The 21,132-nt window shown below is 49.0% G+C and overlaps 8 protein-coding genes across 8 annotated transcripts; 7 read left to right on the forward strand and 1 right to left on the reverse strand.

The window, feature by feature from the left end:
• Nucleotides 1-388: 388 nt before the first annotated feature.
• Nucleotides 389-1,354, reverse strand: BO88DRAFT_410174 (H(+)-transporting V0 sector ATPase subunit c; the record flags this gene model as incomplete). Its single annotated transcript, XM_025707995.1, has 6 exons — nt 389-453; nt 516-619; nt 682-838; nt 927-1,056; nt 1,203-1,215; nt 1,338-1,354. 6 exons carry the CDS (start codon nt 1,352-1,354, stop codon nt 389-391), a joined length of 486 nt encoding a protein of 161 aa, XP_025568637.1.
• An 809-nt stretch (nt 1,355-2,163) lies between these two features.
• On the forward strand, nt 2,164-3,012 carry BO88DRAFT_400511 (uncharacterized protein). The gene has a single exon (XM_025705593.1). It carries the CDS (start codon nt 2,591-2,593, stop codon nt 2,795-2,797), a length of 207 nt encoding a protein of 68 aa, XP_025568638.1. The 5' UTR covers nt 2,164-2,590; the 3' UTR covers nt 2,798-3,012.
• A 1,582-nt stretch (nt 3,013-4,594) lies between these two features.
• Nucleotides 4,595-4,997, forward strand: BO88DRAFT_448640 (YqaE/Pmp3 family membrane protein; the record flags this gene model as incomplete). The annotated part of the gene is made up of 3 exons (XM_025710441.1): nt 4,595-4,611; nt 4,781-4,915; nt 4,976-4,997. The coding sequence occupies 3 exons, from the start codon at nt 4,595-4,597 to the stop codon at nt 4,995-4,997; spliced, it is 174 nt and encodes a 57-aa protein (XP_025568639.1).
• Nucleotides 4,998-6,829: 1,832 nt separating this feature from the next.
• On the forward strand, nt 6,830-8,647 carry BO88DRAFT_327846 (uncharacterized protein; the record flags this gene model as incomplete). Its single annotated transcript, XM_025702527.1, has 1 exon — nt 6,830-8,647. A coding segment is annotated over one exon (1,818 nt), but the record flags the coding sequence as incomplete, so codon positions are not given.
• Nucleotides 8,648-11,736: 3,089 nt separating this feature from the next.
• BO88DRAFT_448642 (phosphatidyl synthase) lies at nt 11,737-12,189 on the forward strand (the record flags this gene model as incomplete). The annotated part of the gene is made up of 1 exon (XM_025710442.1): nt 11,737-12,189. One exon carries the CDS (start codon nt 11,737-11,739, stop codon nt 12,187-12,189), a length of 453 nt encoding a protein of 150 aa, XP_025568641.1.
• A 1,278-nt stretch (nt 12,190-13,467) lies between these two features.
• Nucleotides 13,468-14,328, forward strand: BO88DRAFT_410178 (uncharacterized protein; the record flags this gene model as incomplete). The annotated part of the gene is made up of 3 exons (XM_025707996.1): nt 13,468-13,679; nt 13,743-13,926; nt 13,954-14,328. 3 exons carry the CDS (start codon nt 13,468-13,470, stop codon nt 14,326-14,328), a joined length of 771 nt encoding a protein of 256 aa, XP_025568642.1.
• A 2,640-nt stretch (nt 14,329-16,968) lies between these two features.
• rex3 (putative RNA exonuclease Rex3) lies at nt 16,969-18,123 on the forward strand (the record flags this gene model as incomplete). Its single annotated transcript, XM_025707997.1, has 3 exons — nt 16,969-17,067; nt 17,212-17,435; nt 17,505-18,123. The coding sequence occupies 3 exons, from the start codon at nt 16,969-16,971 to the stop codon at nt 18,121-18,123; spliced, it is 942 nt and encodes a 313-aa protein (XP_025568643.1).
• Nucleotides 18,124-19,896: 1,773 nt separating this feature from the next.
• BO88DRAFT_400512 (DIM1 family thioredoxin-like protein) lies at nt 19,897-20,906 on the forward strand. The gene is made up of 5 exons (XM_025705594.1): nt 19,897-20,162; nt 20,230-20,263; nt 20,324-20,371; nt 20,461-20,703; nt 20,777-20,906. Exons 1-5 carry the CDS (start codon nt 20,082-20,084, stop codon nt 20,800-20,802), a joined length of 432 nt encoding a protein of 143 aa, XP_025568644.1. The 5' UTR covers nt 19,897-20,081; the 3' UTR covers nt 20,803-20,906.
• Nucleotides 20,907-21,132: the final 226 nt, after the last annotated feature.

Below are 21,132 nucleotides of genomic sequence, written 5' to 3' on the forward strand. Positions count from 1 at the left end.
AAAAAAAACCATGCAATGTATCTACCACAGCTTCCCACCCTGTCCTAGTCTACAAACTTAGCTAGCACATTCAATTATGTCTTGTCCTTTGTTATTTCGGGGAGTGTTGGATGAAAGAGAAAGCATATGTTTATTCAACGTCCGTTTTCTCTTTCCAATCCGCTAGCAATCCACTTCCTCCACATCCCCCCAGCTGTCATCGGGACAATGACGGGAACCGTCATTGTCGGCAAATAAAGTCTGAAAACATAAGTCAAAATAACCGCATCACGTTAACACATGTTGAGCAACCCGGGCTCTTTTCGTCGTATCCGAGGATAGTGGGTGATTGGCATCCTCGGGCGGGTGTTCACTTGGGCCATTTCGCGCGGAACGAAGGAGGGTTCGTTTAGCAGGTGGCGTCGATCCTCGAACGGGAGTTCATCAGAAGAGCAACGATAAGACCGTACAGACCTGTGAGGCGTCGTGGTTAGATGATGCGAACTGGTTGTGTCGCTTTGATGGTAGTGACTCACCCAAGACTTCAGCGAAAATGAGAATCAAAATCATTCCGACATAGAGACGGGGCTGTTGAGCAGTTCCACGAACACCTGCGTCACCAACGATACCAATGGCAAAACTAGAGATATTCTGTTAGTCCAAAGCTACTTATATTGAGAGGAGCCATGGTGAGAAGCTTACCCAGCTGCCATACCAGCCAAACCGACGGCGAGACCTGCTCCCAGCTGAATGAAACCAGTGTACAAGGGGACCTTCTGTCCCAAGTCGTTTGCAATCAGGACCGACACGACCAGACCGTAGATACCGATGATACCCGCCATGACAATGGGGACAATGTCTGTATCACCAAATTAGTATTAATCATCAGATATTATATGCGATAGCTTATCCCAGAGGTATAAGAGCTCTGTGAAGCTTCCACGTACTCTTGACGATCAGGTCAGGTCTGAGGACGGCCATTCCACAGACACCGACACCAGCCTTGGCAGTTCCATAGGCAGCTCCGAAGCAGGTGAAGACGATGGCTGAGGTGCAGCCAAGGGCACCGAAGAAGGGCTATACGAATAGGAAATCAGTTATCTGTGCGAGAGGTGCCAGTTTGATGGCGGATTCTCCGGTTGATGCAACGAAGCCAAGCTACCTTGAGGGTCGCTTGGAGCTCGATGGTGTCATCGGCGAGGGTGGGATCACAAGTGACTTACTGCGTAAACGGGGCTATCATGTCCACATGTCAGTATATCCAGTCGAAACTCATCCGAGGCATGATCGAAAGCGAAATACAAGAGTGCACAATGGTTGGAATGCTGGGAAAAGGAGTAGGTGAGGTGATTACGTACCAAAGTTCGGTGGCCATCTTGACAGATTAGGCGACCTTGCGGGCTATAGAAGATGGAGTGAAACTATGAAAACAGCCGAAAGGAAGAGTGACAGGGCAGGGACAGGCCGCGTGTAAAGCGATGTGGTGATGTTGAGGCTTGGGGGAGCGAAACGGAGATGAAGGTGTGAAGGCGAACACGCTGGAGGCTTCGGGGAGGCTGACCGACCACCTGCGTCATCACGTGATGGCGGCTTGGCGCTGTCCCGTCGGCCGCGCATCACGATAACCAGCTTCCCCACCCAGTCAGTAGTGTGATGAAGCAACAGTCGTGAAACAGATACAGCTTGATGTAGATATATTATATCTACGACTTGAGTTAGACACTATAAACTATGTTTTCTATTGTATTGAGAGCCATCACACTTAGCATTGTGTTTTGAGGACATCGGAGGTCTCCGCTCGAGTGATAACTGGATTACGAATCACCGTCCGATGGTCCTGATAGAACAATAACTTGATGAAGACGGCGACTGGATGCATTTTATATATGAATGTAAATTACAAAATCTTATGTTTATTTAAAGTGGCTTATACGGCAGGTGCGCCATGCTCAGGTTGGCTGGAAGTATTAAGAAGATAACGAGACAGTGATGGGGAAATGCGGAGACTGCGGGAGTAGCTGCCAAGCCGTGATATTTTGGATCATAAACGGAGATCCCTACCTCCAACATTGAACTTCTCAATCCTTTAGTCGCCCATATGGGCATTAGCTATCCATTGTAGTACTACTAGTGTCCCTGGCTCATCAGAGACAGGGTCAGTCTTTGGTGATGATTTTCTTGAATTCTATTCATAAGGTTACTTACGTACTACTATCTATTTCACAGGTAGACATGACAGATAGCTAGATCTAGACTATAGATACTCATATCAATCGAGCTAACATATTCTACCTATCTTTGTAATAGGTTAGCTTATAAAACCATATATCTAAGTGTATTGTCTCTCCATATATAGTATCTTCCCCAGTACTTTTTGATCATGTTTTCCTTACATTTTCTAGCTTGGTTCACCTCTAAGAGGCATACCTTCGTTTCTTGAACATGATGTCCTTCCTGGTGATTGCGGTAATGATCGGCTTTCTGCTTCTACGATGTCAACAATCGGAACATCATATCATCACGAACAGCCACAGAGGCAATAGGAATATTGTAGGCTTATCTGCGCGTTGTTTCATGATTTCCATCTGCTTGCTTGCAACGCATTTATATCATGTATGAGGGAGACGGTATTTCATCATTCAACTGCATCGTATCTGACAAGAAGTTGGCACTATTGGCTGAAGAGTCTAAAGACATGGTTTCTAGTGCCCCTAGGAAGAGTATCCAATTGACCAACAGAGCATACAGTGGGTTTGATGTACTCCAATATAGTATGGTCCTAATACTATCCATGCTAGTACTAGGCTACATACCTTAATTGACTGTGCACTCGATAAAACTAGGCAGACGTTGAATCTGCAGGTGCCAGGAAAGTATTACTGCGCCTTGCGGGTCACTTGGCCATCTAAATATATCTCTGGCAAGATGCTTCTGCAAGATAGGGCTGATCATAAGCTTTGAATTGCATAGCCTGGAGAGACCCACCATCATAGCCAGGCAGTGTTTTTATTACTCTGCTGGCTGAAATTTGCGGGGTGGCCAGGATGTTCTGTTCTAGAAGGTAGCAACGACTCAGTGTGGCTTGGACTGCGGCGATGCCAATCACATGATACTGCGTCGTCTCAACAGGCAGATTGATCTTTTTTTTTTTTTACTGTATTAGTCAGGAAGTCTTTTTCGCTCATCGTATGGCATATTGGGATGCCTCCGTCATGATCAACAAGATCCTCGTAGAAAGTATACAATTTGGGCATACGTTATGTCAAAATCATCATGCCAGGCCGATTAACTGGTAATGATGTATTGGCGACATGCGAACGATAAGACATCTCACTATCAAGCACATGACGTCTAAAATCCGGCTGAAACGTGCTTTAATCCAGTGATTATCTGCATATTTAGCGTAGGCGCTGACGGATAGATGCGTGTCAAATGATATCACTTTGTTTTTTCCCTGGAAATGAGTCTACGCTAGTCTAAATCCTACAAAGTCGAGTACCGTAATGGGGACGCGGCATCCGTCCGAACATTGTTGAAAGCTAACCGGCACCGTGATTCGTGCAAGAGGAACCGTAGGGCTGGATGGCCCACCAAATCCATGCTGCTTTTCCGTCTCCCAAAACCTCCTAGACACGGAGTATACCCCTATTTTGAACAAGGGATTGCGTAGGGGCCCAGACCTAGTCCGATAGAAGCAGTAGGTATCGAGTATGATGTGCTGGTACGTCCCACCCAGAACCAAGAGCCCAGACTTTTAGAACCATCTGCACAGAGCGGTTTAGTCAATATTGGCGGCGTCTAAGTTAGACTACTGGCGCCTCGCCTCAGCCTGGTAAGGTGGTACGGTGGAAGCGCCAAGCCCCTGCCAGGCAACAGAATAATTATGACAAAGGAAAAAAGAAAAAAAAAAAAGTAGTAGAAAAGTCAAAAAAAGGTAGGAGATGGGGAGGAAAGGGGAGAAGAAGAGAGCGAAAGTTCTCCCCTTACCGTTGAACAAATCCAGTTGCACCGCCCGATGACAACATGGTTCAGTTCCAGAAATGGAGGAGCATCAGCCACGGGACTGGGGGAGGTACAAGAACTGAATAATGTACAAAACGTCGATACGACGCAAAAGTCACCCGCCGAGAAGTCTGGTCGTGGTGAGCTCGGAGCCAATCAGCAAGCAGCCAAGGCATCAGCCACAGTTCGTACTGAAAAGTATGACGTAGCAGTAGACATGCACGGCGAGCGGAAAAGGATCGTCCTGACTATCGTTGTCGTCCGCCCCGGTTATTATAATTATCGCTAGCAGCTATTGGTCTTTTATTTTATTACCTAAAGGCATATCCGTTGATTAATGCGGATTCGAAGGACTGTGCTTTACGTAGGAGGCATAGCACTATCCCCCAGTAGCGTTTGGCGGAGGGCAGCTACTTAATTTTGCCGCCCATCATTTAAGAGTCCCTGTGGTCCCGCTCCCTTCCTCTCCTGATTTTTCTTGTTACTCTCCATCATTCATCTACTTGCACTCAGATACCGCTTCTATCTGGTCATTTCCATCACCTGCTCACTACTACTCTCTCCTGCATCCAACTTGTCGATTTGAAGAGATCTACGTCTTCCTCCATTCACAATGCCTTTCACTGCCTCGTAAGTTTTGCTACCCCCTCGCGACGTCATCTTTTGGTGATTTCTTATCCAAACGCGCGCATAACTCGACCTTGACAAGCTGGAGCTGTCTTGGGATAGCTTGCGATCGCAATTATTCGAATGACGAGAGCTTAGTGTTTCGAGTGTGCTAACGTCCTTGGAATCATAGGGATATCTGCAAGATCATCTTTGCGATCATCTTGCCCCCGTTGGGTGTCTTCCTTGAGCGAGGATGCGGTGCTGATTTCCTGATCAACATCTGTTTGACAATCCTGGGTTGGCTTCCTGGTGTCATTCATGCCTTGTACGTGGTCTGCCAAGTGATGGTTTTCCGGAGATTCCGACACTAACTCCTTCCGTTCAGCTATATTATATTCAAATACTAGAATGCTCTCCAGGCCCCTCCTTACCACCCACGTCGGTTCAAAACCCGTCGATTAGGGGGAATAGCCTCGTCCTGCCTACGATTTCTCTCCCACGGAATCGGATGTTCAAAATCCAGCGGGTCGGGGTGACGTTGTCAACATCTTAGTATTGTTCCGCGGGCTCCCGACGAGTCTAGCCTAATGCAACCCCGCCAACATAAACACCGTCATTGGGCGGATGTGCAGCATGCTCAGTGCGACGTGTGTTTGTGACAGGGTCTCGATTGTACCTTTTTTTTTTTTTTTTATTTCCTTGTTTTTTTATCTCCTTGGGTTGTTATTTTCTTATGTATTGCGCATGATACCAGCTCACTGTGTCACTGGGCTTTGCTTTTGTCATTTTCTCTTAGTTGGCAGTGATCAGGTTAATGATTGATGACAATGTCAAACTTATTAATCAACCACATTCTGGGCTCGAATCGTAGCTGCTTATGCCATAAGCAGCCTGTAATCTGCCGAGTGGGTATGGGGAAACACGAGTGCCGATCGGGCCATTCAACAAGTCCCGTGATGCGTCTGTTTACTAGCCGCCGTTTCACCTTCGGCCCAGTGTCCACACATCTGGCTGGATCTACACTATCTCAGTTGTGCCTGGTTGCTCTCAGGGTCTTCGGATCGACAACAACCTGAAGGTGCGCGGTTAAGGAGACTGACCCAATTCAATTGTTGCGCCTTGAACCTCTCGGATCAGCTCAATCTGACATCATGTGCTGTTCTTATCGGCAGAGTCGGCGCCAACACGGCGCGTATTTCAACGCCATCGTCCACCCCAAATCCAATCATGCAAAGCGACAGGCCTTCTGAAGAACCGCGTCCATCAGCTACGTGCATTCTGTTTGGGACAGTGTTGCCATGTTTCACCCTGGCGCGTATAGGAGGCTTGGACTCCTGATTTGGGTCTCGAACCTTGATTCTCTCTCTTTGCAGCCACTCAGCGCCATGGCAAAACGTGGTTTGACGCCCATGTTGGCAGTATGCGGTACATCGTGCTGGTCCCTGAAGTCCCTCCTTCCCCCCTTCTCGCAGCCGCTGTTGTCTTGAAGTTGGTGCTTCTCCATGCCGTTGGGAAATCATCACTTTTCCAGATCAAAAAAAAAAAAAAAAAAAAAAAAAAAAAAAAAAAAAAAAAAAAAAAAAAAAAAAAAAAAAAAAAAAAAAAAAAAAAAAAAAAAAAAAAAAACAAAAAAAAAAAAAAAAAAAAAAAAAAAAAAAAAAAAAACAGAAAGAAACAAAAAGAAAAAAAAAACACACAGCAGACAGACCCAGAAAACCCAGAACGAACAAGCTAGCAAAAGAGGAAAAGACAAACGAGACAGACATGAACAAGAAGACGATTAACACGAACATGACTAGCATAAGGATCACAAACGACGCAGACAAACGCAACAAAAAAAGCATGCAACAGTAAGAATCCGAAAGGAGCAAAAAACAGCAGTGAAGAACTCAAAACAACTGAATAACCAAAAGCTGAAGGCTCACAAAAGCAACGAGACAAACGATGGAAGAAAAAAACCACAACCGCCCATACACGCGGGGAACCGAAAGTTCGCTAGACAACATCCCTATGGACCACAAAAACACTAGACAGAGACGACAAATAAAACAACTCCAACGCACAACCACGAACGTAGCAACCGACAAAGGCAACAAGCACCGAAAAACGAAAAAAAAAAAGAAAAAAACAAACAAAAAAAAAAAAAACAACGAAGAAAGAAACGGAACCAACAACAACAACCGAAAAAGCAGAAAACGACACCACCAAGAGCACGAGCCCCAATGCAAGCTAAAACGAAACAAGCTCGAGCACCGAGCAGCCCTCGGTAACCACGCAGACTTGCAGAAAACCGGCGAACGACCACACGCCGCAACTTCCCTACACGACAACGAACAGAGCAAAAACCAAACGCCAAGAGACACCCAAGACCAAAACTCAAAGAAGGACAGAACCTCCCGCCACAATGAGAGAGACAGGGAATTACAGAAAACCTGAACTCTCGATTGGAGGGGCTAAAATATACCGCCCCGCTAGGAAGGTAAGCAGACCGAAACAGGATAAGAAGGACAACTCCCTCGACAGCAAAACACACACGCCACAAACGCAGGAACGCACAGACCCACAAAGAAACCCAAAAAGCCCCCGCAACAGGACCAGCAAAAAAAACAGCGAGACCGAAACCCCGAAACCCAGAACCACCAATGAAACGAGACATAAAACAACCCAAATTGACAAGACAGAACCAGGTAATAAACACATGAAGACGCCAAAGCGGGAGAATAGCGCAAAAACAAACGGGTCAAAGCAGACCACTAATCAACAAGACGACGGACCACAAACACAAGCGGCACAAACAACGAAAAAAAAAAACCTGACAAACAACACAACGATGACACAAAAACCCGAACAAATAACCCCAAGACCTCAGAAACACCACAGACCACACAACCATCCGACGCCAGTCGAAGAAGACAGCAAGACAACACAAACCACCCTGGCAGAGCAATACCAGAATCAAAATCAGACGACGTCGCAAAACCCAGCTCAACATATGACCCAGAACAACCAGCACCACATGGCTAGAAAGACTACGCATCCGACGAAAAGGCTCCACGAGCCCGAGGAAGGCCACGACGGAAAACATGCAATGACACAACAGAACAACCGAAAGAAACCAACCCATACACAAAAACAATCAAACGTTCAGGCCCCCAATCAAGATCAAACACAACAAACCCTGCCACAAAACGCTCCCAGCCAGCACGCGAGCGAAGCCGCCGACCACGACCAGCACCAACCCGCGACGGGACATCTAAAACTAAGCGAAACGCCCACCAACAACACAACTACAAACAGACCACCCCAACCCACCAACAAAAACAAGGGCATGGACAACAACCTGGAAAAAAACCGAGACAACAACAACATCAACGGCCCGACGAGCACACGGAACCGAAACGCCCGGCACACGGCAAAACGAAGACCACTAACACCGGGGCGGCAAAGCACAACGACAACGCGAAAAGCCACCACACCAAAAAGGGACCGGGTCTCGACGGACCAACCCCGCCGGACCCGGAGGAAAGTAGCTCCCGCAGGCAGAACAAGACAAAAAATCAACTCGCCCACGCGCAGCGGAAGACGGGACCAGATAAAACAAGGCAAAATTCGACGAAAGCCAAAAGCCCGAACGGCAAGCACACCCAACGCACCCGAACACAAAACCCTCAGCCAGGAACCACCGCCCGTGTACGACACACAAACAAGCAGGAACCCGACCAACTCTGTCCCTACCAGCGCAAGCGCGAGCGGCCACATGCCAAAGAGGAAGCCCCGCACACACAACCCAAATGGAACCCAAACCAGCAGCGGCGAACACCCAAGAACGCCCGCGAAGCGACCCGAGACGGCTAAGACAACGGCCACGGCTGCCCCAATCCGAAGCCGACGAGACGAGACGGAAACCAACGCCCCGGCACACACTGCAACACCGACGGAGACAGACAGATCCATCCCGGGAACAGCCGAACCCCGCAGCACCGAAGACAACAGGACAAAAACCCACGGAATAAAACCAAAGAGCGCTCACTGCCCGACCAGAGTAATTAAGAGGTAAGCCGCAATCGAATGAATGAACACAGGAATCAACCAAAAAAGATGAATCCATCGAGAGATCAGCGTACAAAAACGAAGCAACACGGATCCGCCACATACACACGCAACGACCCCGACCTCCAAACCCCGCCCCACCATTCCATCCCTCATTCGGAACACACACACCCACTACCGCTAAAGAAACAAGTCCAACGACAAACACACGGACGCCCTGCCGCAAAGCACAGAAGGATCCAGACACCCCACCACAGAAAAGCAAACAACCGAATCACGACGCCACCAGACCCCCTACACAAACACAACCCAGGACAACCACGCCCACAACCAGCCCGAAGTGCCAAAAGCCAAGCACAGCTCCAAGGCTACCCCAAAGCCAGATGCGCCAACTCAAGCCACGCCCAGCCACTAAGCGCCGTCCACGATCGTAGTGCGAATACGACAAACACACAGACAACGCCACGGAGACCGCAACCACAACAGCACAAACACCAAGCACCCCAAGACGCATGACGCAGGAAGGGAAGCAGCAACAGCCGCGGCGGAGGCAACGACGGCCAACGCTAAGCAGCAGGCGAGGATGGGAACGCACATGGCACAAGCAAAAGATAACGCCATAACCAATCGAAAAAGAGCAAGCTCGGAAAGTAACACCCAACCACGATCCAACGCGCAAAACGGCCCCTGACGAAACAACCACCAGAACACACGAACCGACATCCCTGCACACGCGACCCACACCATCCCACACTTCTTCCCCCCCCTCCCCGCCATCACTGCCAAGCAGGTCTACCGCACAGACACCCAATAACACACACGCCGCCAGAAGGCGACAATGAAGAAGACCAGCAAAGTAAGCCCAAAAGGAGGCACCAATGGACACCATGAAGACGGCACGACCAGACGCCTCCTGGGCATACAAACGGCACAAAGACCGAGAAAAGGAAACAATAGGGCCTAAACACCAGCGAGAGAGACGATCAACAACGGAATAGCAAACAAGACGATAGTAGAAAAAACCTCCAGGATCTATGACGACTGCGGAGCAGAGGAAAATGTAACAGAACCACTACCGCAAATGAACGCAAACCGGCCCCCGCGCCCCAAGAAACACTACCGGCTGAGCTCCACCAAAGACAATGCCGGCCCAAGATATCAGGACCCGAACGGGAGCAAAGAACCCAAGTCCCCAATACTCACTTTCGCAGAAAGAGTCAAATGCACCCGAGTCGTAATCAACGACACACGCCGAGCAAGGCACAATCACACATTCCAACCCACCCACCATGCGCCAAATCACAACTTCTCTATCACCAACGGCACCGCCCCGACAGAAAAAGTCACGCCCACGGCCGGCCTCGCACCGTAACACGTAACCCGAGAGAAACACAATGGAAGAACGCGCCACCACCAACTACCGCAAACAGGCTCCTTCGATATAGATGGACGACGACATGAAACGAAGTGATCAAAAACACCAAGACCAGGAAACAATAAACAAACAGGAACAAAACAACGATAGAAGAACCACGCAAGAAAGGGAGAAGCGAAAAACCAGAAAAGGCAAACGAAAATGAAAGAAAAAAAACAAGGGAACCAAGGAGAAAGAGGAACTGGGGGACCAGAAACGCTCAAGAAAGGCCCCACCGGCCAAAACACACAAACGAAAAAAGGCGAGGCGTCCGCCAAAACTAGCACGGAGACCACGATAAAACAACACAAGAACCACAATAGCACACAAAAGCAGGCCAAGCGAGCGCACCAAAAAACAATCAAACAACGGCAGACAGAACAGAAGTAACAGCCGCGATCTAATAGAGAATACTTCCTCAGACGACGCGTAAAAACGGAACAGACACAAAGCCGCACGGAACAAAAGTCTACAGAGAAGCAAAACGCCGAACCAGAGCACAACCCTACAACGCCAATCGACGTGCATTCCCTCGACACAAACAGAGTCGAGATGGCCTCAAGGTCAAATCAAACACACCTAAGCCCAAAGACGACCCCACTGAAAACACACACAAAGCCGAGGCGAGGAACGGAAGAAAAGACCAAGACGAGGGAATACGCGGGAACACAAAAGATCCAACCCAAACAAGAAAACCAGCCCCAAAGCCAACCCGAGAACTAGCCACAACCAAAACAGCAAACAGACATGATACCCAACGCGGAAGAACGGGGTCGAGCCTGCACGCACCCCAGCCCGAACTCTACCACCCTCACAAAGCCAAAGGACCCACTAAACAACAGAGGACACAGACCACTTCCCAGGAGAAAACCAAGGAACTCCAAGCGGCAAACCAAAACACACAAAAAAAGAACGACGCCGAAAAAGCCCCCCATCCAAACGAACCACCTATCACAAAGAACACCCGCACCAAGACAGACGACACCGCCCGGACCCTCGACATTCACCGACCACGGACCACAGAAGCCAAGAATAACCCCCAAGCAACCAAACAACACAACCATATCAATGAAGAGAACCCGAACCCCATCAAACTGAAGGCAGCGACAACCGATACCCGTGGATAGCGGGGCACGATAAAAAATGGAAGCACACCGCCTGACAACCAGTCCACCACAAACACATTCATCACAAACCCACAACGCAAGACAAAAGAAGAAAGAGGCGAGCAACGCAGAACACAGACTGACAACAAACTCTCCCACGGCCAAAACATCCGCAACCAGACCCCGAAGAGCCAAAGGGCCGAGAGCAACCACAACGTCCGAGCCGCCGCTGGTCAGGGGCACAAAGCCAGGATTACAGCTCAACCAGACAAACTTAAGGAGATCAGCACCCCGGCACACATCATCAAAACCACACACAACAAGAAACCACGCCGGAAGTCCACCCACGAAGAAGACAACAACACCCGGCACCGAAACTGCGACAACACGAAGATAAAGGCCATCACGGGCAATGCACAAACCAAGAACAAAACCGGCGACCAGCACAGCACCCTCCACGTACCAACGCCCAAGAAAGGCAACCTAAACACCCAATAAGACTACGCGAACCACCGACCCCCAGGGCATAACTCCCAAAACGAACAGCTAGAGCCAACACACAACGAGCAGGACCCCATGCCCAAGGGAACTCCCCAAGCATCCCACGAGGCGATGCAAAAAAAAGCCACCGGCAAGGACCTCAACACCATCCACGATCAAAAGACACAACTCGGCACATACCAGGCCGCCACGCCCCTAGTGCGACAACGGCGCAAAAACACCCAACACAATAACAAACCCACCAACACGGCAGACATGGTGGCCCATACACACCAGGCAGACACTAGGAGAACCAAAAACTGCAACGACACCAGGGACGACGAAAGGCCCCCAAACTCGGTCAAAAAAGAGACGAACCAGAAGAGCACCACCCCACCCAATCCACCCAAGAAAACTTGCAAGCACAGACGAGACGCGGTCAAATTCGCCAAAAACCGACAAAAAGCCAAAAACAAGAAACACGCGTCGGCCGCCGTGAACCACAGCGACTCAGAATGGGAGCCAGAAACCCCACATCGGCCCAACTGAACGCCGTTATACCAAAAAAAGGCGGATGAAACAGCCCCCGTGCATCTACAGGCCTAACAAACTGAACAAGCAAAACAATAGCACCGAGACATCAAGGCAAACAATGCAACAAAGATACCTATCTTCGAAGCACACAGACGAATACACCATCGCCAACAAAACAGTAACCAAAGCGACGAACAAAACCACAAAAACGACGACCTACGGCACCCTACAACAACAAAGAAAAACAGGAGAAAACAAATAGCAAGAAACGGCCAGAACCCCAAAACAAAAACAACCAAAAAATGCACACAACCCCCCTCACCCCCCCTAACACCCCTAGACAAAACAACGAGAAAACAAACAAGCAAGGACCCACCAACAACAACCAACTCAAACAAACAAACAGACCAACCAAAAAAACCAGCACACACAAACACCACACAAACAACTACCCAACAAAAGAAAACACAACACCCAAACCAAACACCCCCTAACAACGCAACCCAACCCAGGCCACAAAAAGACAGCCATAACCCAAAATCAACCCACCACAACACGAAACCACAACCCCCAAACGGCAACAAAACTTACACAAGCCAAAAGAACACCCCAATAACGCAAATCCAAGAACTATCCCCCAAACCACACAAGAAACCAAAATAAAATCCACAATAAACTCAAACAAAATCCGAAAGAAAGCGCAAACGCGGCAACACGAAAATACTGACGCGAGCAACCCCTCCCACTCCCCAGGCCCCTCTAAGACTACAAGAAAAGACACCGATACAAGCCCACACAAAAGTAAGAAAACAAACAAACAAAAAAAAAAAAACACGCCACAAGGAACCCAAAAAGAAAAAAAAAGAACAAAAAGAGGGCCAGCCCCACAGCCGGCCCCCAAGGCACTCCCATCCCTTGCAGACCTGCGATAGGAACAAGCAGGCGGAAAAGAACACCAGATACCCCAAAACACAACAGGGCCGATCACCGGGTAGTACTTCAAGTCAGCAAAAGCATCACCAAGCCACTGCCACGGGCCCACACGCCCTCCGGCCGGGGCTACAACAAGACTCACATGCCATGAAACAGCACCACGCAACACTAACCAAAAGAATAGAGGGTAACGCAGCCGCTAAAACCCAAAAGGGGCTCAGATGTGGGGGCCGAACGGAAAACCGAAGCAGAACGGCAACCTAAACTAGCTCAAGCAGCAAAAGATCAACCAAAAGGCCCAAAGCAGACCGACCAAGAAAGAGACGCTGCGCTCGGGACGGACGCCAGTGACAAACCAGGATGCGTCGAGGAAGGAGCGCGGAAAAGTGCAGATACATGGGGAACCCCAGGCTCGACACCGAACAGACCACAACACCACAGCCGGAGGAGCAAAAACATCTACTCGCACAGAGCAGCGACCAGGAACAGCTAAGACAGAGACAGGCACAAGAACAAGCAAGAGGCGCTGTAGCCCCGAAAAATGCCCCTACTGCTACAGACAGCAGCACGGAGTACAATAAAGCGAGCGAGTGAAAGCAGAGCAAAAAGACAAGCAACTGGGGACACAACGGCAGCACACGGCAGAACAAGCCAACTAGATACGCCCGGCAACTACCAAACCCAAAAAACGCCAACAAACCACAACTGAATCACAACCGTACACGCACCAAACCCCCCAGTGGACATACGGAAAAAAAACACCACAGCGACGACCCGCAAATTCCGGAGGCAAAAAGCGCGCTTTCCAAAGAACACCGAGTTCAGAGACTCCAGCAACGCCAATAGAGCCAGGCGCAAAACAAGGGCTACGAACAAGTAAGGTCCCCAGCACGCGCAACCAAGGAGCGAATCACAGCCGCACAAAGCCCCGTCAACCCAGAGGAGCACAGCGAACCGGAGACCGAGAGACCTCACACTCCGCACGAACGCAAATTGGAGCCCGAAGACCAGCAACTCGGCCAGGAAGCCAGCAGCGTCACAACAGCATGCATCCCCCAAAGCCTCGCCAACCGCGGAATGCACGCCACAGACCACAACCAGGACGAACCAGCACCCGAAGACGGAGCCCAGGAGAACACCGTCACCAAGAACAACAAAACCCTAGCAGCGCACGATCGAGATGCCGCACTGCACGAGCAAGACGCAAAAGACGACCAATAGCATCACGCCAAAAAGAAGCTCCAAGCAAGCATCCGGAAAAAATATCACCAGGTGCACCGGGGACTGCCGAACAAGACAAAGTGAGGCTGCACACATCATGTCGCAAGATACAAGAGGCCTAACAGAGACCAACACCAACGGACCATAACCCCTAACGAAAGTGAAGAGCACAGACGACCGGGCACCGAACGAACAAAGCGTCAAAATAGCCAGAATACAGTATATGGCCAACCGGGCCATCACAAACCCCCCAAACACGGGAAGCCGCCCGAACAGATCAACGACGTGGACCAACACACGAGCCCGGTAGCCGAGAAAGCGAACCAGCCAACGAAAAGAACCGAGAAACGGCTCGAACATAAACAAGACAAGGCCCGATATAGAAACGGTCAGACACCCCACAGCGTCCCACACAAATCCACACGCTCCCAACTGGAAGCGCAGAACGCCGACATGCGGCAAAGAAAACACAGGCAAAATCACGGGAACAACAACATCGAGCCACCCCCAAGAAAACAACAACCCAAGCGCAAAACCAGCCACAACAACACCCACCAACTACCCCACCATCCACAGCGCCCAGATATCAGCTCCGACCGCCAACAGCAACTCAAACCAGAAACCAACCCCGCGAGAAACAAACGCACCACCGACGCAAAGGCAACCCTAGCGAAAGATCACGCCCTCCAGCAGCCCCCCAAGAACACCGAAAACAAATGCGACAAATCGGGCCCTCAAAGATGACATGAGATACACCAGACGGGAAGCGTGGCCCCAAAACCGACCAACACAGAAAATCAAAGCGAATTTCACCAGAAAAAACAGGGACTCGGAAAGAACACAGATACGAATACACAGAGATCAAAGCCAAGCAATGACGGCACAAAAGCGGGCCCCCCACTACCGAGCCCCATAAGAGGACGTCATTCGTGTACAAGGGGGTCTAAACGCCCACACAAGATAAACAGAGAGAATAGAGAAAGGGAAAAGAACATCCACTGAAATAACCCACACAAGAACCCAAAAAGCAGGAGGAACGAGGCACACAAACACCGGCCTCATAACAGCCCCGACACAACTGACCCAGGACCAAGCCACAATAACGAAACAGCACAGCATGGAGCCCCGCTCTGCACAGCCCCAACCCCACAGAAGGCGCAACCCAACCACCGGTAAGAGGCACCCATGAAAGAGCATGGTGGAAACAAAGAAGGCCCCAAAGCAGAGAGACAAACACACTAAAAAAAACTGGAAACGACGAACCACAAGCGACCAACTCCAGATACTGCCTAACATCACTCAAAGAACCACAACCCAAACCAACACGGCGCAGGCCGCCTCAGCCACCTAGCTCAAAACGAAACGAACTACAACAGGAGGCACCACCGGGTCCACAACCAACACACGAATCGGAAGACAAGCCAAAAAACGCAAGAAGCTAGCACAGCCCAGAAACACAATAAGTGAAAAGCCAATCCGGAAACAACAAACACAACGCGACACCCAAATGGCAGGTCAACGGACCGGGAAAAACATAAGCCCCGGATAAAAAACATACGAGCCAAGACAACAAAAAACAATACAAACAGCTGCTTCAAGACAACCCGAACGATAACCAACAAAAAGAACAAAACGAACCCTCAAAAAATTACCTAAGATAATCCCAAAATACAATACACGCTCAGAAACAACGCAAACCAAGAATAAAATCATTACAAACCAGCAAAACACACCATCAATAACCTACAAAACACCACCAAGTCCCAACACACAAAAACCCCACATACAAAAAAAAAAACCACCCCAACACTCAGACCAGTCAAGGACAAAACCAATCAGGAACGCCAAAAATACACCACCTCAACACGCACAGAATCGCACCGCGAAGCCGCATCCAAATCAGCACCACAACCACCCCGGCAAAACACAAAGACACCAACGCCAAAACAGGCCGAAACCGCACCGACGGCGCGCGAAGCAGCTGCAAAAGCAAAAAGAAAAGAGCCAGATGAAGACAAAACCGCCAAAGAAAAAGAAAAAACAGCCACTTACCCAAAGAAAAAAGAACCCAAGCAAAAGAAAAAGACAACAAATGCAACAAAAAAGCAATACCAGACCAAGCCAAAAATCAAGAACAAACTCCAGCCGGCATCCAGGAAAGCCAAGCCGCCAAAAAAGACAACGGATACATCAGCGAAAACAAGAGCACCCGGCTCACGAAAATCTCGCCAATAAAGGCAAACACCAAGAGAAAGCCTAAACACTAACAGGCTAAAGAAACCACCAACCCCCAAGCGGCTGCGAGACCCAATACTCACAAACCGACAGCCAGGGAGAGCACCTCGGAACCACAAAGCCACCAAAGACAAAGAAACACACCACAAATACCTCCCCAGGAAGCCAAAGGAACTTACAACAATAGCCATGAAGGAAGAAAAAAAGACCGCAAAAGAAAACACAAGAACACAAACAAACAGAATCAAACAACGCAAAAGAAAGCTACCAAAAAGGAGCAAGGAAGACGGAACCAACGATGCAAAACCCCAGCGCAAAGAGCGACAATAAAAAAGCCCCCCAAGCCCAAAACAAGCAAACCCGAAACCGCTAGACACGGGACATAGCGCAAAGAAAGAGAGAGCAATGGACGGCAAACGACCCAAACGGCCGGAGAGGCACGAGCAGGACAGCCACGTAAAGAAGAATCCAACGGAGCCCGAAACGGAAGCTACCACAAAAAGAGTAAGCGAATCCAAACCAAGAGAAAAGTACAAACGAGCTAGAGGAAGGCAGCAAGGCTTACAGCCACCCAAAAAAGAGAGAACTGAGAAAACAAGAAGACAGACCAAATATCACACGACTAAACACCGCTAACAACCCAACAAGAACACCGAACAAATTACAGGACACAAACACGCGTACCACACTCACGCCAACAAGACGAGACAGACTCCGGACAGCAATACAAAGAGAAACACACAAGAATTCAAACAATCGGAAAACAAACGACACCCACCAACACTAAAACACCACAAAAAAACAGAACAAACAGGCAAAGGAAGGAAGCCACCACTCTCCCCCGACCGTAAAAAAGCTGACACAACACCGCGGTAAAAGCCGATTCGAGTGAACCCGCAGACACACCCCCAAGGAAACACACACACGGAGCCCGCGCCTAGACAAAACGCACAAGACGGAGAAGAGAACGCGCAGAGTCCGGCAGAAAGCCAACAACACCAAACAAAAGCAAGACACCACAACACACCTGGATCCCAAGAGAAAGTACCCATGGAACACGGCCAAAAAGACCCCACCCCCAAGCAGATCCAAGACACACCGACGCCAGCCCGCCCAAGGAGATGCCAAAACCTGAAACCACACACACCACGCAGCGATAACGAAAGCCACAAAGACCGCAAAACGAGACGCAAAACGCAGCAAAAAAACAACGAAACAGGGATGATATACCCACATCCCCGCGAAAGAAACCTCCCCACAACCTCAAAGAAGAAAACCCACACAAATCCAGAGCCAGACAACCAAACCCCAGCAAGCAACAGCCAGAAATCCAAGGAAGACGCCAGAACCACGGGCCAAATGGTGACGACCAAACAAACGAACACCAGGAAGCGAAGAAAGCCAAAAGGATCGCCCACACAAAACGAACAGAGTGCGCCGACACCCGCCCCCGAAACGGAAACTGACACAACACAGACAAGCCCAGCACCAGGAGCAGGCCAAAACCAGAACAGCACACAGACAGCACAGGGAAGGCAAAGCGAACGACGCCACAGATAACTTATACAGATACCAAGAGCAAACGCAAGCGAAATCAGACAAAACCCAACAACGGAACATACAACAAAACACAAGTAGGAGCGAGGCACAGATAGAACCACTAAATAGGGTATCTAACAAACAGAACCACATGAATAGAGCTAGCCACAACGAAAAAAAGCAAACGCACAAAAACAAACGTTCCAAGAACAAAAAACACCGAAACAACAACCAGAAACCACCAAAGCAGCATAACAATCCCTCCGCGCAGAACAAAGAAAGACCCAAACAAAACACACAACGAAAAACCCCCAACAAAGAAAAAGCGCCCACTTAACAGAAACCCCCCGACCCGACCACAAGCAGCACCCGCCAATGAGCAGACAGCCGAGGGTGCGGCAAGACAGCAACCACTAAGAGAATCACCAACCGAAGCGCCCACGAAGTACAAAAACTTGGAAAAGCAGACCACATAAACAACCTGGGAGGACCAGACGACACGGAGCCAAGAACGCAACCACTGCGGCTTCACCGAATTCGAAAAACTGTGCAAAGGGGCAGACTAGTACATAGGACACACTGGAGCTACGGCAAAGGCAGAGGAACAAACACGGACGACAGGCAGCGGCCAAACAAGGACATGTCACCAACAACCGCCACAAGAACGGCACCAACCAGCGAGATGAAGACCGCATAACCGAGCAGCCCGACAAGACCAAAGACCGGGACGACAACCACGAAAAAAAGCCCAAAACAAGAGAGAACGAAGACAAAGAAACTCAAAACCAAAGAAACGACGAGAACAGAAAAGAAAAAAAATATCCAGAATTAGAAAAACCCAAAAGTCCGTCCTCGCGAGACCGACCGCAACTGCCAATAACCACACACCCTCCAGCCAACCGTCCAGGCAAACAAAACAAGAACAGAAGGAAAGACAAAAAAAAAGGAAGAGACAAATCGTCCAAAATGGCAGATCCCCGAAGCTCAGACATGGAGAATAATAGCAGCACGGAAGTCAACACACAAAAAGTATAAGCATACACACAGACACAGCACGACAAAAAAGAAAAGCAGATGCAACAAACAAAACATACAGCAAACAGCGCCAATAGGACGGAAGGGAACGACGGGTGAAGACAGAGACAGAAACAGGCACAAGCTAGGCCAAAACAGGACTAAAACCGGCCCACAGGGGAAAGAAAATAGAGAAGGAACAACCAGAAACTCGAAGCAACAAACAAAGTAGCAAAAAGCACAGTCAGAAACATCGAGACAACATACAAAGAAAACACAAGGACAGCCGCGAAAAACAGGAACCAACAAACGAACCCAAAAACGAAAAGAATCGCAGCCAACACAACACCCCGCACATGCCGCCCACAACAGACACAAGACCCACTAGCGCCAGCACGCCCAACCCAACCAAGCATAAAGAAACCCCGCACACCCCCCCTCCTTAAAAATTTTCTTCTTTTCTTCTCCAGCTCTCTTTGCCTTTTGGCTTAGATCAAGTGTAGTATCTGTTCTTTTCAGTTTAATCTCTGAAAGTGTTCTAAGGAACACAACATTGATTAATCTTATTTTTGCACCCCGTGGCGAGACCTCTGTGCTTGCGCATGTCTTGCTGCACAGTGTCATCGGGCTTACACTATCCCCGATCGACGCGAACAACCCTTTTTTCATCAATTTGGTCGGCTTGTCCGGCTGGTTGGAGAAGAAAGTGCGATACAGTAGATACTTCACATATATCGACTAGTCATAGTATTCCAACGTCTTGCGTTCTGTAGAGCATTTGGTTAGAAACCTCATCCGAAACTTCGAGAAGGAGCAAGCAAAGCAACTTCTTCGCTACTACCTCCTCATCCACGTGATCGTTATCAACTACATCACTTGCAAGTTGCGAGAGCACCAACGAATTCCTCTCGATAACACCAACTTAAAGTGCTATACATAGCGTTAGAAGACTATAATTCGTCACCATGGGTTCCGTCGTTCTCCCGCATCTGCGTACGGCCTGGCACGTCGACCAGGCTATTCTTTCCGAGGAGGACAGACTCGTGGTGCGTATACATATTCCCAAGTCAAGGTCCTAGACCATAGCAGATGATACTAATCAAGGCTGTATAGGTCATCCGATTCGGTCGCGATCATGATGTTGACTGTAGGACATCCCGAATTTGTCTCTATCACAAGAAGACAGTGCTAATGAAGTGAATCATAGGCATGCGTCAAGACGAAGTCCTTTTCAAGATCGCCGAACGTGTGAAGAGTACGTCAAGGAACCCTTCATCCATTTTCTCTCTTTCCCAAAGCTCTTCCCTGGCAAGAAAAAATCTCAGTGACTAACTGCCCAACCAGACTTCGCTGTCATTTACCTCTGCGACATCGATGAGGTACCCGAGTTCAACACGATGTACGAACTCTTTGACCCAATGACCATCATGTTCTTCTACCGGAATAAACACATGATGTGTGATTTCGGTACAGGTAACAACAACAAGTTGAACTGGGTGCTTGAAGACAAGCAGGAGATGATCGATATCATTGAGACCATTTACAAGGGTGCGAAGAAGGGACGTGGTCTGGTTGTTAGTCCGAAGGGTAAGTCTATCTATTATCTTGAGTTATTCTGTACTGGCTGGATGGTTTGGCTGATGCATGACTTCTGCTATAGATTACTCGACAAGGTACCGCTACTGATGGTCGTGCTTGTTGTGGAATTGATTTTGTTTGAGTTTTGCTATGATTTATGATTGTGTGGGCTTTCATAGAGGCTCGTTGAGTTAGTATTAAGAAGAATGTGATGTTTTCAATCACTAGTGACTGGTGCTTGTATTTAGGAGCAGCTGTATGGTGGGGTGTATCTTTCTTTCGTAGTGGCATTGCAGTTGAATTGAACCTGCGAAAGGCGCTACTAATAGTGAAATAAACATCAAATTCATCAACATCCTCAGAACCCGTTACTGAACCTAGATTACTCTTCTGCAGTAAAACATTCACCCATCATCTCTACTGGTACTCATCCGCCGT

Source organism: Aspergillus vadensis (genome assembly GCF_003184925.1).
Source record: "Aspergillus vadensis CBS 113365 unplaced genomic scaffold BO88scaffold_1, whole genome shotgun sequence".
Lineage (NCBI taxonomy): Eukaryota > Fungi > Ascomycota > Eurotiomycetes > Eurotiales > Aspergillaceae > Aspergillus > Aspergillus vadensis.